The 16321-nt window shown below is 38.5% G+C and overlaps 3 protein-coding genes and 1 pseudogene across 4 annotated transcripts; 2 read left to right on the forward strand and 2 right to left on the reverse strand.

Moving 5' to 3' along the window:
* Window positions 1-341: 341 nt before the first annotated feature.
* LOC5510220 (fibrillin-1) lies at window positions 342-5077 on the forward strand. The gene is made up of 5 exons (XM_048733502.1): window positions 342-516; window positions 596-721; window positions 1580-1705; window positions 2146-2384; window positions 2705-5077. Exons 1-5 carry the CDS (start codon window positions 342-344, stop codon window positions 3116-3118), a joined length of 1080 nt encoding a protein of 359 aa, XP_048589459.1. The 3' UTR covers window positions 3119-5077.
* A 595-nt stretch (window positions 5078-5672) lies between these two features.
* Window positions 5673-9531, reverse strand: LOC5510221 (histamine H2 receptor). 2 transcript variants are annotated; one of them, XM_001630664.3, is made up of 2 exons: window positions 9036-9531; window positions 5673-7095 (listed from the first exon to the last, which is right to left on the reverse strand). In XM_001630664.3, exon 2 carries the CDS (start codon window positions 7077-7079, stop codon window positions 6075-6077), a length of 1005 nt encoding a protein of 334 aa, XP_001630714.2. In that variant the 5' UTR covers window positions 7080-7095; window positions 9036-9531; the 3' UTR covers window positions 5673-6074. The 2 variants fall into 2 exon arrangements, with proteins under 2 accessions (XP_001630714.2, XP_048589773.1); XM_048733816.1 differs by lacking the exon at window positions 9036-9531 and adding an exon at window positions 8321-8413.
* Window positions 9532-11751: 2220 nt separating this feature from the next.
* Window positions 11752-13379, forward strand: LOC125573282 (annotated as a pseudogene).
* On the reverse strand, window positions 13286-14880 carry LOC125573153. The gene is made up of 2 exons (XM_048733503.1): window positions 13496-14880; window positions 13286-13334 (listed from the first exon to the last, which is right to left on the reverse strand). The coding sequence occupies exons 1-2, from the start codon at window positions 14878-14880 to the stop codon at window positions 13286-13288; spliced, it is 1434 nt and encodes a 477-aa protein (XP_048589460.1).
* Window positions 14881-16321: the final 1441 nt, after the last annotated feature.

The following is a 16321-nucleotide window of genomic DNA, read 5'->3' on the forward strand; positions in this document are numbered from 1 at the left end:
TTTTTAACTCTTTCCTACTGTGCCCCCTTAGAATGTTTGTAATAACAGACCTTGCCCGGATGATCGGTCAACCTGTGGTATAACGGATTCCTCGCACAGCTGTTTGTGTCGACCTGGATTTGAAGGAGAGAAATGCTCGGGTACGTGTAGGTCTGCAAAACAGAAACAGAGTCATCTGATAATCATCATCTTTGTGCAAGTAAGCGCGAGGAAGAAGAAATAGTAATAGTAATAGTTACTTCATTACATGGATTTTACCGAAACATTTAGAACTATATTGGATATAGACACAACCTAGCCCGAACCCAACCCAACATAAGATAATATAACATAAATATGGCATGACATCGAAGGCACATCTTACGTCTTCCAACCTCGATTTTTTTATAGACATAGATGAGTGCGCTGTTAGTCGTGATTCACCGTGCGACAAAAACGCAGAGTGCAACAACACTGTTGGCTCTTATAAATGCACTTGCAAGCCTGGATACACTGGAGACGGAAAAACATGTCAAGGTATTGATCCGAATGCAATATGATTAAAAAACATAAAATTTTATCTAGTTAAACTATTCGTCTTGTTTTTTTTTTATAGACATAGATGAGTGCGCCATTAGTGGTGATTCGCCATGCGACAAAAACGCAGAGTGCAACAACACTGTTGGCTCTTATACGTGCACTTGCAATCCTGGATACACTGGAGACGGGAAAACTTGTGATGGTATTGTTCAAATACAATATGACTAAAACGCAGAGTGTAACAACACTGTTGGCTCTTATACGTGTACTTGCAAGCCTTGATACACAGGAGACGGAAAAATGTGTCAAGGATTAAATTGTTATGATTTTACTTGTGTGTAGATATTCTTTACTGTGCGAATGACTGATACTGCACTGTTTGCCCCAGAAGACCTATGCAAGGAACAGTGAATTTGCGTGTACTTGCAAGCCTTGATACACAGGAGACGAAAAAATGAATCAAGGATTAAATTGTTATGATTTTACTTGTGTAAATATTCTTTACTGTGCGAATGACTGATACTGCACTGTTTGCCCCAGAAGACCTGTGCAAGGAACAGTGAATGCGTTTCACTTTTTGGTTTGAATCATTTCATCATTTTTCTTTCGCTTTATTTCTCCGTTAATTCGAGCATTTACGATAATAGTATGAAACCTAGTCTAGGAAATCTGCAAAATCCGTCAAATCAAACAAACGATTAATTTTTGAGATTTAGATATTGATGTACCAAAGCCTCCACCAGTGGTTACCACAACAGTCAGGGATCGTATAACAACAACTAGGTTGATATAGAAAAGGCCTTTTCCAATATGCGAAATATTACCTTATAAATACGGTCCCAAATCATCATTCATTCTCTACCAACAATTCCCATTCCAGAATGATAGGAAAAAAACGAGCCCTTAGTGACGGCTTTTGTTGTGTTGTATAGACATAGACGAGTGCAAATAGGGCAATTGCGACCCTTTTTGCACTCGTCTTTGTTTATAAAACACAAACCGATCACTAACCAAAATGAATAGTGAGAATTGTCAGTGAATATGCTTTATCTACTTGCAGATGTCAACGAGTGCACCACCAACCCTGATATCTGCAACGGAGAATGTACCAATTACAATGGATCCTACACGTGCAAGTGCCGTGATAAATCTAATACAATGTCACAAGCTCCTCACTGTATACAAGGTAAATAGTAGCATCATAGTCCCTTTAACAAGACCGTTTGGCCGCTTCTCTTCCCTGATACACTTGATGCAGATCAAAAATCTTGAAGCAATACCTACACTTGGAAGGGAATAAAGGGGAGAGGAAGTCACCTGGACTTCATCACTATCAAGCTGATGCTAACTGTGATTGGTGGTGATGGGCACAGTTTGGGCGTAATGATGATGATGATGATGATGATGATGATGATGATGATGATGATGATGAAAATGATGATATTTTCATGATGATAATGATCGTAGTAGTGGTTATAAGATGACAATAATGATGATTGGAGAATGGTGATGATGATGATGACGACGACGATGATTAGATTGGTTGCGGTATTGAAAATGATTACCAGTATGTTTATGGTGAACTTGGCAAAGAAGTCGATGCTTACCAATGTGAAATATTCTTAGCTACTACCTGCCTAGCCACAAAGCGTGCGATGCCAAATGCGATAGACGGCCTTTATTGGATAAAACCGCCAAACAACAGCGACGCACTGCAGGCGTACTGTGATATGACGTCATATGGAGGAGGCTGGACGATGTGTTATACTGTTGACAATAAGGCTGAGCCAAAGACGAAAACTCAGTACGATGAAAAAAAACCATACCCGCAAAAGGGTTACGGGACAGACTGCAACAATATTCCAGTAAGTACGCATCTTATAAGCGCAAGAACCACATATCAACTATGTCTAACAGCAGGTTAAAAAAAAATTAAACTTCAAGATGTCTTTACTACTTTGTTTCCATTTCCAACACCCTCTCTCTTCAATCAGCCCCCCTCCCCCTACTTGTTGAGAGCTTCTACGGTATCATTCCAGAATTCCAGAGAGCTCCCAGAGATTCGCGTATCTCTCTCCCTCTGTTGTCCGTAATATGGGCTTTTGCTATATGGTGTAAACTGAGACTGGCAGAGAAACATTTTATATTATTGACCGTTTTCAATTTTTTTTTTTTTCTTCATCAGTTCAAAGACGTGATTTATATATTGGAGAGAACAAAGGAGAGTGTTTACTTCACAAGTGACAATAAAAATCTGCCTCTCACGCTAGCCACCAGCTACGATATACCAATCTATGGAACCTGGTACCCAGCCGGGCAGACCCTGAATGGCAACCGCACTGTCAGTACTAAGTACGACTTTCAGATGATGATATGCGACCAGCAAGACAAGCATCCGTTTGAGGGAGTGATGGTCAGCGGTATAGTTAACAATTGCTATAAGTATTGTGACAACCGTAATCATTGGTGCAGCGATAAAATGTCTGTCTATTTTCGCACTGGAGGGGAGGGGGGAGAATACGACGGTGTTGCGTTTAATACAAATGGTTATATAGGAAGAGAATTGCCCAAAGACATTATAAGCGTCGGACTACGATAAAATATATTTTCTTTTTCTGGGGCCCCCTTCTTAGGCAATAGCGGGCAATATCAGGATAAACGATTTCATTTATGTATGCCAAGAGAAAGACGAAAATGCGATTTCAAAATAACTTCATCCATTAAAAGCGAAATGCCTGAGTTTTTTTCTAATCCAAGCGTTTTATTCTCAAACTAATGTACCATTTCCTTAATAATACTGTATATAATGTTCTCTTCATTTTAGAATTGTTTTGTTAACACCGGAAAATAGACCATGGCATGTTTTTATGTTGGCAAATCGAAAACTTTTCGACTAGAAAAATTGCAGTTATCAACAGAATCGAATATTGGTGTTAATACAGTACCAAGCTCTTTGAATTCGACAAATGGTTTGTTTACATTAAATAGCCTATATCAATACATACCAACTTTTTTAGGAGAATTGATACACTTTCCCAACAAGTAAATTCCAAACATAGCAAAATATGAATCGAACACTGCTGTTAAACTGTGTGAAGCTTATCATACACTCTTGTGTCGTTGGATATACTGATATATCCTGATATTCTCATTACTCTCAGAATACAGGGATTTCCATTTATAAAGCAACCATGATGCATCGCGCGCTACGATAAATTGATTCCACATAGTGCAACCTTATTTAAAATACGTGTGTACATAGCACGTGTGTACATAGCACGTGTGTACATAGCACGTGTGTACATAAAACATGTGTATGAAGTCCATTCAGCCAGGGCCGTAGCAGGGGGTGGGGCACTGGGGGCACGTGCCCCCCAAATATTGTCAACATTTTAATGACCACGGAAGGGGTGTGACTATACCCCCAATGCTTTCTTAATTTTCTTGTATCGTGCCCTCTCCCCCAACTTTTCGAGGGCTGCCAAAGCTCTGTAAGCTGATATTATAAGGAAAAAATCCAGCACGTTCAGAGCAAATGTATAGTAATAATACCAATAGTATATGTATATATATATAGTCGAAACTTTGTATAAACATATAACCGCAAAAATATTTATATCGTTATATCGAAAAATATTTCTATTGAAACTCTCGGTTTAACGATATTCTTGGTAATGTGCAAGACAAGGTGTTTATATAGTTATGAGTATTAACACTTGGTGCATTTTATTGTTATACCTAGAAAATCGTTATTTACCGAACATAGCTATATGGATTTGTCTTCATGTAAATTTTTATTGCCAGCGCTAAATAAATTTTAACAAGGCCAGCCATAGCGGGGGAAGGGGCGACTGTACCAAGTAAAATAGGGAACACCAAAAACTGGTATTCGACTCCGCCAATTTTCGTCTTTAATAAGACTTCTTGTGGCGCGAGACACTAAAACATTACAACCTGTAAAAAGATTGTAACGATTCACCAGTCTGAAGACGAAAAATTGTCAGAGTCGAATACCAGTTTTTGGTGTATTGTATTTATTCTTCTGGTTTACGATCACGACTATTTAGGGCTTTTGCGTCGATTCCCAGTAGAATAGGAGTATTACTAAGGCTGTGTTTACATTTGGTATTTTGTAATAGGAGTATTACTAAGGCTGTGTTTACATTTGGTATTTTGTAATAGGAGTATTACTAAGGCTTTGTTTACATTTGGTATTTTGTAATAGGAGTATTTCTAAGGCTGTGTTTACATTTGGTATTTTGTAATAGGACTATTACTAAGGCTGTGTTTACATTTGGTATTTTGTAATAGGAGTATTACTAAGGCTGTGTTTACATTTGGTATTTTGTAATAGTAGTATTACTAAGGCTGTGTTTACATTTGGTATTTTGTAACAGGAGTATTACTAAGGCTGTGTTTACATTTGGTATTTTGTAATAGTAGTATTACTAAGGCTGTGTTTACATTTGGTATTTTGTAACAGGAGTATTACTAAGGCTGTGTTTTGGTATTTTGTAATGTGCGCCAACTGCGATAAAAAGACGAGTGCCCTCGTAAAGCTGATGTGTTAGTGTTTACTGTTTGTCCGATTTTGGGCAAAAATGCAAAATAAAGTTTTCTGGCCGAGAATTCTCGGGTGTTTCGAGAAACGGGCGCCAGGCATGTTACATAGGGGTGGCATTTTCGACAAAGATGCGCATAAGCTCGTATACAATGGACCTCTCTAAATACGGGCCACTACTTCGCATCGAATTTATCTCACGCGTTTCTGAGAATTTTAACGCAAGCCCCCCTGCTCTTATTCTCTTAAAGCCGCATTGTCACCAGTTTACTTCCGGTCGATTACGTAACAATCTCCGATGATTTTTAACGGAAAAGGCGAAAAATATTTCAAAATATTGCAGGCAGTGTGTTTATTGGAAGTTATTTGTGGATGTGATTGATAATTTACAGCGGATGGCCTGTTTAATATCTCGGATTTTAATAGATTGTTTTGTCTTTTAACGGTTGAGGTTTCCGTCGGACCGGAAGTAAACTGGTGACAATGCGGCTTTAAATTGAATGGTTACCGGTACGTGGGGTTTTCGACAAGCAGAGATCCGTGTTCTCTCACTCCCGCTCACCTCAAAGCCATCCAACAAATAAAACACTTGTTGATGTTCTTAACATTTACTTGATAGTACAAGCTCGCAGAACAATCGCACGATTACAATGTGGGATATAGGAATTTTACTGATCACTAAACAACAATGCAAAGCTTTCTTGGTAGAGTGACCTTTTCCCTAAAAGCAACACTAACGGGTCTTGTTTCTTTCCGCTGGATGTGATTTAGTTGTCTGCAAAGTTTTGTTACTTTCCACTGGATACGATGCTTTTGTTTGCAAAGCTTCCAGGTAATGTCTCACCTGACGACAGGCACGTAAAGGACATTGAAAAACTGTAAGGGCAAGCACGATTCAAGGGACATTAAGAAAACAGGAGGGGAGGGGGGGTACGCTCCTACTGGTCATTTCCTTGCATTGTATGGGGGCACGCCCCCCCTGCCCTTATAGGCGTCATGGCACTACCTGAAGCTCAATATAATGTCCTGCCGTTAGCCTCGTACTACATAGATGAGGAGAATCAACGACCTGGAACTCATCACTGCGCATGCGCCGACCGCGGCTAAAAGCCTCCCGAAAGTCACGCTTCCAAAACAAACAAAAGCAAGGGTTCACAAGTGACGTAACAAACCGTAAGTGAATGATGACATGCTCTGCCCACTCCGGAAGATGGAAGGCTGTAGAACTGTACTGATACCTTATAAGGGCATTTGGCATCCAGCAAAACGTGTACGTGACCAGCATCAGCACAAACATGATGACCGTCCGGGATTCGTGCGAGTGCTGATTTCCGGATGTGATGCAACCGTGTGATTGGTCCTTTTTAATCATCTCATTGTGGCGACGAACCTCGGAGAAAATTTTATAATACGAGTAGGCGAGGAAGGGGAACTGGATTAGAACAGTCACAAAGTTGAATAAGGAAAATGCGATCTCGGACTTTCTAAAATTTTCGGTTCCTTCTTCAGTCACGTCTAGATCCCCGGGTGGTGCCCACGCAAGCTGAATCAAGGACAGAATCAGAGAAACCACCCACACGCTGACAATAACAAGCTTAGCGCGAAACTTAGTCACCAACACAGTATGACGTAAGGCAAACATGATAGCAACATGACGTTCCGCCGTCACCAAGGAAATATGAGTGACAGTCGAAAACGACGTGAATGTCAGAAGAGGCACGCTTGCCTGGCAAATACCGTTATTTGCCGTCGCCTTGCAGGCCAAGTAAGCTGGAATCACGTATAATCCAGTCAGGAGGTCCGAGGTGGCGAGGCTTGCCAGGAAGATGTTGGTGACAGTACGCAAAGTGACTCTGGTCCTGACCAGGTGTAGGACAGTGGTGTTGAGAAGGACGATAGCTATTGCCAGGAGGATGCTGGGGATGTCGGTAGATGGGCCAAAACTTGGCCTGTAATCATGCGAGCTGATGTTATGAGGGCTCCCTTTCGATTCATGCATGCTTTTGGTGGTTATCCTAGAGGAAGAAAGTGTATTCATGTAACTAGAAGTAGCATTGTTACAAAACGCACCAATATATACGAGTAAAGCATTACTATATACGAGTGACGCATGACTATATACGAGTGACGCACGACTATATATGCGTAATGCATGACTATATGCGTGGAGTGACGTACGACTATTTATACGTATGACGCACGACTTTATACAAGTGACGCACGACTATATACAAGTGACGCACGACTTTATACAAGTGACGCACGGCTATATGCAAGTGATGCACGACTATATACGAGTGACGCACGACTATATACAAGTGACGCAAGACTATATACGAGTGACGCACGAATTTATACAAGTGACGCACTACTATATACAAGTGACGCACGAATTTATACAAGTGACGCACTACTATATACAAGTGACGCACGAATTTATACAAGTGACGCACTACTATATACAAGTGACGCACTACTATATACAAGTGACGCACGAATTTATACAAGTGACGCACGACTATATGCAAGTGACGCACGACTTTATGGTGACGCACGATTATATACGAGTGACGCACGACTATATACGAGTGACGCACGACTATATACAAGTGACGCACGACTATATACGAGTGACGCACGACTATATACAAGTGACGCACGACTATATACAAGTGACGCACGACTTTATACAAGTGACGCACGACTATATACAAGTGACGCAAGACTATATACGAGTGACGCACGAATTTATACAAGTGACGCACTACTATATACAAGTGACGCACGAATTTATACAAGTGACGCACTACTATATACAAGTGACGCACTACTATATACAAGTGACGCACTACTATATACAAGTGACGCACGAATTTATGGTGACGCACGATTATATACGAGTGACGCACGACTATATACGAGTGACGCACGACTATATACAAGTGACGCACGACTATATACGAGTGACGCGCGACTTTATGGTGACGCACGATTATATACGAGTGACGCACGACTATATACGAGTGACGCACGATTATATACGAGTGACGCACTACTATATACGAGTGACGCACGACTAGGAGACATAAGGAGAAGTGGCTTGATTGGAAACCATATTTTAGTCAATCTGCTCGAAGGGTTTTGAATAAAGGTAGCCAGTAAGGCGATAAATCTCGCAAAAATATTGAAAACTGCACTAAGAACCTGCAATGTCAAAATAGTTAACCAACCTCAACCAACCTGACTTTTATGATGAAAGTTAGCAGATCATCTTATTCATTTATTTCTTCTCTTTAGGTAAAACCTTTATTTGTTGTTTCGCAATTAGTAGAACAGGTGTTGAGAGGTGTTTGGAAGAATAAAGAATGATTTGAATGAACCTCAAGATTATATCGGAAACAAAACGTCATTGTACATTAGAGTGTACAGAACGAATTTTACTTGCTCAGCACTTAATCGGAAAGCAAGAATCTCGAACGGAAAACGAGGATTTCACCTCTATATTTCATATTTTTTAATAAAGTTCCTTTATTAAAAGTTGCCTTATAAATCGAAATAATATTTTTGTGTTTGGTCTACGAAACATTATTTTCCAAAACAATAAACTGTGAACATTGAATTTTTCTTCACCATCAACGAACACAAGTTCTTTAAGACTTGATCTAAGGAGTTTTATGGAGATTGAAGGCTTTAAAATTACAGGCACACATAAATTTCAAATTCTGTTGAGTCAGCCTTTAATAGACACAAAGAAATAATTTAAAGAAGTAATTATATAATTCCTCTTTGGCTTTTAACATACTCTTAAGAATTTGAAACATAAACAAACTAATTGAAAACATTTTAACTGTTTCTATTTCTGTGTTGCTTTTCTATGATTGCTAGCGACCATTTATCGATTGATGAAAAAAAGTACTTAAGTGTAGGTACTGAAATATATATAGTTTAAAATTACCTGGATTAATGTAAGGTAAAGAATTGTCTCGGCGCTCTTAGGGTTGATTTTCAGAAACTGGATTCTATCGGCGTCTTCCTGGAAGGCGAACCAATGTGATATGCACCCTGTCAGAGAAACGCAATGCTTTATCGAAAACAACAGCAAATTTTAATTCTTAGGAAAGCATTTAGGAACAAACAAAGTATTGTTTACGGGTAAATATTCTATCAGCTGTGACAATCTAGGGGAATGAATTGATTGTGTCAATACAATGTTTTTAAAATTTGGTTTAGACTTCGAGGATGGATCTTTGTAAGCAAAAGTTTAATTTAAAAAATATATATATTCTGCTTTCTGAAAAATAACACAATATTACTGTTTTTAAAGTAAAACAATGAATTGCGATAACATTTTCAACATCATATATATTATATTTGAATAAATCAAATATATACATAATGTTCATTCATCAGTCTGTTTGGGGACTATTCATGAGGGAACAATTTAATCTCCTCAAATTTAAGAGGGGTCGATTTGAATAACTCAAAATAGTTTTTTTTGTAAAAGAGACTGGGTTGAATGGATTTTATTGTTTCCAATTGCATTTTCAAGCAAAAAATAATAATTTAAAAGAGGTCGTTTTAAATAACTCAAATTTTTAGAACAGAAACGAGTTTGAGATAATTTTTGTTTTCAAGTTCATTGTTCAGCAAAAAAAAAATCAAATTTTTGTAATTGCTTGAAAAATCTCCCCCTGAAATAACTAGAGGAAATAATAATGGTAATCCCATCATTACCACTAATTACTTCTACTTCCTATATTAAAAACTCCACGTACAGAACCACATAACATATTGTCTTGTTTTCTTAGAGAATATAGGGAACAATACGAAAAAAAGATGCTTCCATTCACTAATGCCCCATTCAATGAATTTCAAAACGGCTGCAAATTACGTAGGCTGGTAGGTTCTAGCGACGCGTAAACGAAGTGAATCCTAAAACCTTTGGCTTTCTGATCACTAAGATGGCGAGAAATGTTACGAAAGAAAAAAACACAATCAATGTTAAAACGTACCCAAGTAATTTAGAATATGGAAAAAAGAACTGACTCCAGCATGTTATACAATTTAAGTCCAGATTGAAAACAAAGTTGTCAAATCGGAAACACCCAGCGCGTTCTATCATTTTAAAAGTCTCGACTAATATATTATACACTCTTTTTTATACCTTTTTTATAAGAACGTCCAGCCTGAGATTTTAGAACATGCTAAGACCATGCCGAGGCTTTTTTTAGTCCTGATACGTTCTAAAATGCAGAATCAGAACATGCCGAGGCTCAAGGGCACAAAACTGATCTGTTCCGCAGCCCGTTTTTTTTTTGCTTGGCTGGGAAGATGTTAGACCCCTCGGATGCTGGAAAAAAAGTGTTCCAAATGATTCTGCTTGCAAATTTGTGGAGTCGAACTAGTTGTGGTGGGAATATTTTTGGGGCGCTGGAGCGGATGCTTAGGAAAAAAAATCGTCCCAATCGGTTATACGGCAATTATTCATGTGCTAAAATGCCTAACCACTGCTGGCTGGGAAAAAAAGAATGGTCCCTCCTGAGAAAAAGGAACAGATATTTTTCCCAGCAACTTTTAAAATGGATATCAGAACATATTCAAACGAGAAATATGCCATTTTAACGTGTTTCGGGAGGTGTAGGGGGCTCGTTGTGTTTCAATGGAGGCTTTTTTTAGTCCTGATGTGCTCTAAAATGCAGAATCAAATTGTTCTCATTGTAACAACCTTATTATTGCTATTGATCATTAGTGTAATTCTCTTTCTTATAATTCTTTGGGTATTATGTTCTTATACACAATAAAATCCATCTCTCTCAGTGGCTAAAGAAGGAATTGAAATCAGACTAACGCTTCGCCTCTTAGCTTTTGTTTTCTTTGTTTTAATGTTGTGGTACACATTACTCCTCCCCCTCCCCCCTTCTTTATTCACCCCTCCCTAAATCAAATTTTGAATGTAATTGAGACAAATATTTGTCTCTTTCGTGAAGTAAAAAAATCCATGAAGCTTGAGCCTTTGACTGTTAAAAAAGAAAATTTTATGATTGCGCTTATAGAGGGTGCAACATGTTCAGAAGTTTGCAATGTCGTCGTAATGCGAAATAATTATCTCGATATCGATTACAATATGATACTACTATACTACTTATCTCGTTGATGTAATTCAGTACGATTTTATGTGCTGTATCACTGTTTGAAGAATTTTCCCTGAGCTCCACAACTTTGTGAATTTACAATTTTGCGTCGAGTCCCACCCGCATTGCACGTAGGGACTACACAAATACGTCCTCGTGTGAGAGAGATATTAGTTTACCTTGTATATTCCTCGGTGTGTATCGCCACTTTAAAAAGTGTAAGTTTCTTTTTTTTTTAATCCACTAGGCTTTCACAGCGGTTTTTAAAGAAAGCTGTAAGTAAGAATGTTTTGTGCTCAATAACGTTTGTTGAATACAGAATAAAAGATAATGAAATGCACAGACTAGCGTTGGTACAGGTGTAAAGTTTAAAGTTGCCTTTTTAATCAAAATACCAATTTATATTCAACTTTATTTCTAAGGGCGTTAAACAGTCAATAATAATCCTTATATAAAAAATATTTGGTAGATTAAAATATATAGTAATTAGCGGATACGTTATGAGTTTAACTCCAATAGCCAGTAAACATGGTGAAGATTAAAATTTAAACGGCTTAAGGCGGTATGATACTAAAAAAAGTTTGAAGTAAATTGGCAAAAAAATTTTTCCAGTTGATTTAGCCTAGAAATTATCTCTGCTTTATTCGTGATTAGATGTATTTCTGGAAAAAAACATTTTCATTCCTTTTTTTGAGATTTTCTGAAGGTCGTTCCCTGGTTGCCAGGGGCAACGCATTGTTTTGGCGTCCTTTTTCCAATGAAAACGGGCCATAGTAATCGGAAAAAAATATTTCCATTGCATGGACTTCCTGTGTTATACTGTATAGAGGTAGACTAGGTTCTAACCTCGTTTTGGAACACAGTTATTCACACATTTTGCAAGTATTTACAATTTCTTCCAAGTTTCTCGATCGTTATACGTTTAATATCTTCTAAAGTCTCTAAATCTCATCATAAGAAGTCTATTATGCCTAAAAATCGAAGTGTTAGACGACCAAAGAGAAGATTCTCGGGCAATCAGCACACAAAATTGCAAGAAACGTTGCCGAAAATAGCCAAGAAAGACGATGTCGACGAAACACGTGTTGATGTCAACACGTCCTCTAGGCGATCTGTTTCGTCTAAAAAACTATCTAAAGACGTCCCAAAATTGTCTACATCTTTCCAAGAACAGTCAGGGGAACCTTTTATCACTGGATACAGGCTCATTGATATGGAAATACTCAGTGAGATATTGTATTCTCGTCGCTGCAGTGAGTGTGCCGATTCCAGTCTTACGTTGATGGAAAATCAACTTCAAAGGAAAGGCTGTGCTTCCAGTCTTAGGCTATTGTGTTCTTCGTGTGGCTGGAAAACAGAGTTTTTCACTTCGAAAAAGCAAGCGAAGAGTTATGAAGTAAACAGGCGCCTGGTTTATTCCATGCGATCGCTTGGTAAAGGCCACAGTGGAGCAAAAAAGGTTTTGTACCTTGATGAACATGCCGCCACCTCCAACCGCACGAGCATATTCCAAGAACTCAAAAACTATTAGTAAGCATATTAAAGCTATTGCTAATGAAACAATGAAGAGAGCAGCCATTGAAATTAAAGATCAGAAAGCTGCTAGTGCAGATGATATTGTAAATTGTGGGGTATCATGTGATGGTACATGGCAAAAAAGAGGGTTTTGCTAAAAAAATGGATGCGTCACAGTCATTTCCATGGATAATGGAAAGGTCTTGGACACTGAAGCCCTGTCCCAGTCATGCAAGCAATGTCAGCAGCATCCAAATCTTGACAAAGAGAGTATTGCCTACAAAACATGGTGGGCAGAGCACAGCTTCAAGTGCAATGCCAACTACCATGGCTCTGCCCCTGGCATGGAGTTGGTTGGAGCTAGTCGCCTGTTCAGCCGCTCCATTGATAAACACAAGCTCAGATACTCTGAACTTTATGCTGATGGTGATTCTAAGAGCCATACTGAAGTTGAACATATGTATGAAGATGATAATGTAGTTGTGTTATATTGCCAACAGCCACACCCGCCACAATTGAAAATAAAACTGCTATGGTACCTTAGTCGTTTGTAGGGATTTTAGCTCTGACTAACAAGTCTTTGAGTGATTTCTCCCTTCTGTAAGAGACTATAGGTTGATTAAAGATTCTAGCCGTAAAAGGCTGATCCGTAATAAGGTGCCAGTGTTTCGTTAGGATCTTTTTAAGATTCGGTATAGCCGGGTTGAATCTCGTGACAAATGGTAAGATTCGTTTGTAAGATGCCTTTTTGCTTTTAAGCGCATTTTGCCTGTCTGTGAACTTAACACTCGCCAGAATTGTTGTTATGAAATCGCTCGGGTAACCGCGTTCTAGAAGGCGATCGGTAAAGTTGCGAATTTCGGTTTTGAAGGAGGCGAGTGAGGAGTTTGTTCTCAACAGGCGTAGGCCTTCTCCCTTGACAAAACCCTTCTTATTACTAAGAGGGTGACAAGAGGAAAAGTGCGTGTACTGAAAGGTTTCAGTTGGCTTAAAGTGTGTACGGACATCAAGGATATTAGAATCCATGAATCTTTCGCCTTTAAAAACTTCTGTATCGAGGAAGGTGATGGTTTCCTGTGACAACTCGTGCGTGAATTTAATAGTCGGGTGGAAAACATTCGCAAAGTTTAAGAAACTCGCGATTTTATCACCCGGTATAGTCCACACTGCGAAGATGTCGTCAATAAACCTCTTCCAGACTAGCGGTTTGTAGGGACTAAGGCGTAGGAGTTCTTCCTCAATATGTGCCGTATAAATGACAGAGAAAGCTACGGCCATTTTAGTACCCATCGCGATGCCGTGCGTTTGTAGGTAGTGCTTGTCATTGAACTTAAAAGAGTTTTCTTTCAGTATAAGCCCCATAAGTTCCCTCAGAGATTCTGTGGGGACGGGTAGTACGGGGTTATAGTGTTGTTCGTATTGTTGACAGACTACTTCGATACCTTCATCTTGGGGGATGTTGGTATAGAGAGCACAAACATCGAACGATGTTAAAAACGCTGAGTCAGGGATGACTGTTGACTCGATAAAGTTGATAAAATGCGTTGTGTCTTTGAGATAAGACTTTTGTTTTTGCTCTATAGGTTGTAGAAGTGAATCTACAAAGGACGATATACGCTCTGTGGGGCCCCTGCTCCCTGAAACGATTGGTCGGCCTATCGGAACTTTCTTGTGAATTTTAGTGAGAGTGTAAAATTCGGGTATCCGGATAGGTTTTTGACCGTCGTTGAGCCACTTGTAAGTCATTTTGTCGATAAAACCGCCTGTTCTCAGTGAATCAACGATTCTTTGAACTTTTTTAGCAGTTTCTTCTACAATGGGTTTAGAAAGCGGTTGATAAAACTTCTCATCTAGAAGTTGTTCGGTGCCTTCTTTGATTTTGGTAGAAGTATCGCAAATGACAGTAGTGGTTCCTTTGTCAGCTTTTTTTATGATAATGTCTCTGTTATTTTTTAGATCATTTAGGGCTTGCCTTTCGCCTGTAGTGATATTATCACTTTGCGCTTCGAAAGATAAATTGGCTAATTCCGATTTAGTTAGTTCTAGAAATGTCTCAAGAGCCACGGAGGGCTGTGGTGGCGGTTGCCATTGAGACTTAACATAGAACTGGTGTGGCTCGGATTTGGAATCAGCGTATTTGTATTGAAGTCGCATTGTGCGGGCGAAGACTTTAAAGTCTTTGAGCAAGCTTTTGTTAGAAGCTGGTATACTATACTACTTATCTCGTTGATGTAATTCAGTACGATTTTATGTGCTGTATCACTGTTTGAAGAATTTTCCCTGAGCTCCACAACTTTGTGAATTTACAATTTTGCGTCGAGTCCCACCCGCATTGCACGTAGGGACTACACAAATACGTCCTCGTGTGAGAGAGATATTAGTTTACCTTGTATATTCCTCGGTGTGTATCGCCACTTTAAAAAGTGTAAGTTTCTTTTTTTTTTAATCCACTAGGCTTTCACAGCGGTTTTTAAAGAAAGCTGTAAGTAAGAATGTTTTGTGCTCAATAACGTTTGTTGAATACAGAATAAAAGATAATGAAATGCACAGACTAGCGTTGGTACAGGTGTAAAGTTTAAAGTTGCCTTTTTAATCAAAATACCAATTTATATTCAACTTTATTTCTAAGGGCGTTAAACAGTCAATAATAATCCTTATATAAAAAATATTTGGTAGATTAAAATATATAGTAATTAGCGGATACGTTATGAGTTTAACTCCAATAGCCAGTAAACATGGTGAAGATTAAAATTTAAACGGCTTAATTCTTATACAGTAGAATATATAAGATGTCGACAATTTTGAGATTCCTTAAATCACTAGTGACTTAATGAAAAAAAAGTAAAAAGCTAAAAAATATGACTGTCTCATTGCTATGATTTTCGCTTAAAGGAAACAATACCCCTGTGGAAAAGTCTACGATCAAATGAACTTCATTTTTTATTCTTGTATTTTGTCTTTCTATTCATCAGGTCAGTTCTTATAATGGTATAAAATATATCAGGTTCTACTGTAATAACTGTGATATTAATTTTATTCCCTGTTGTAATATAGTAATCTATAGTATTCATATAAATATATGAATAAACATTTTATCGGTAATAATTTTACTTGTTATTCCTAATGAAGGCAGCAGTGCCAAAACGTCGTAAAATGATTCATTTATTTTATTCTTGATCACTTTACAGGACCACCATCACTATTTTTAGTTTAGCAAAGGTCGCGGAGAGGAAAAGCGAAGAAATAGCATCTTTGTTTTAAAGATGTGCTCGCCAGATCAATTTATAAAAAAATTAAAGCTCTTAACAAGTTTATCTAGTGTTTTAATTTGAAAGGAAATAAAAACACCAAGATAAAATACTGTGGAAAAAATAATTAATTACCTTTTACTGGGAGAAGGTTTGCGGTTTCCGACACGAGACAAAACTACCTCCAGCTGAGGCCAGATGCCGGTTGATGCCGGATGGTGTTCTAATTTGAGCGGTGCTTTGCGCTGTGGGCGTTTTTATAAACGACGTTGCTGTTTTATTTTTTACAGTTTCTGTTTTCAACGACGACGGCTTTCTGCAAGCGGCGTCTATACGGGCACTTTTCA

The sequence above is a fragment of the Nematostella vectensis genome, chromosome 10, assembly GCF_932526225.1.
Source record: "Nematostella vectensis chromosome 10, jaNemVect1.1, whole genome shotgun sequence".
In the NCBI taxonomy this organism is placed as follows: domain Eukaryota; kingdom Metazoa; phylum Cnidaria; class Anthozoa; order Actiniaria; family Edwardsiidae; genus Nematostella; species Nematostella vectensis.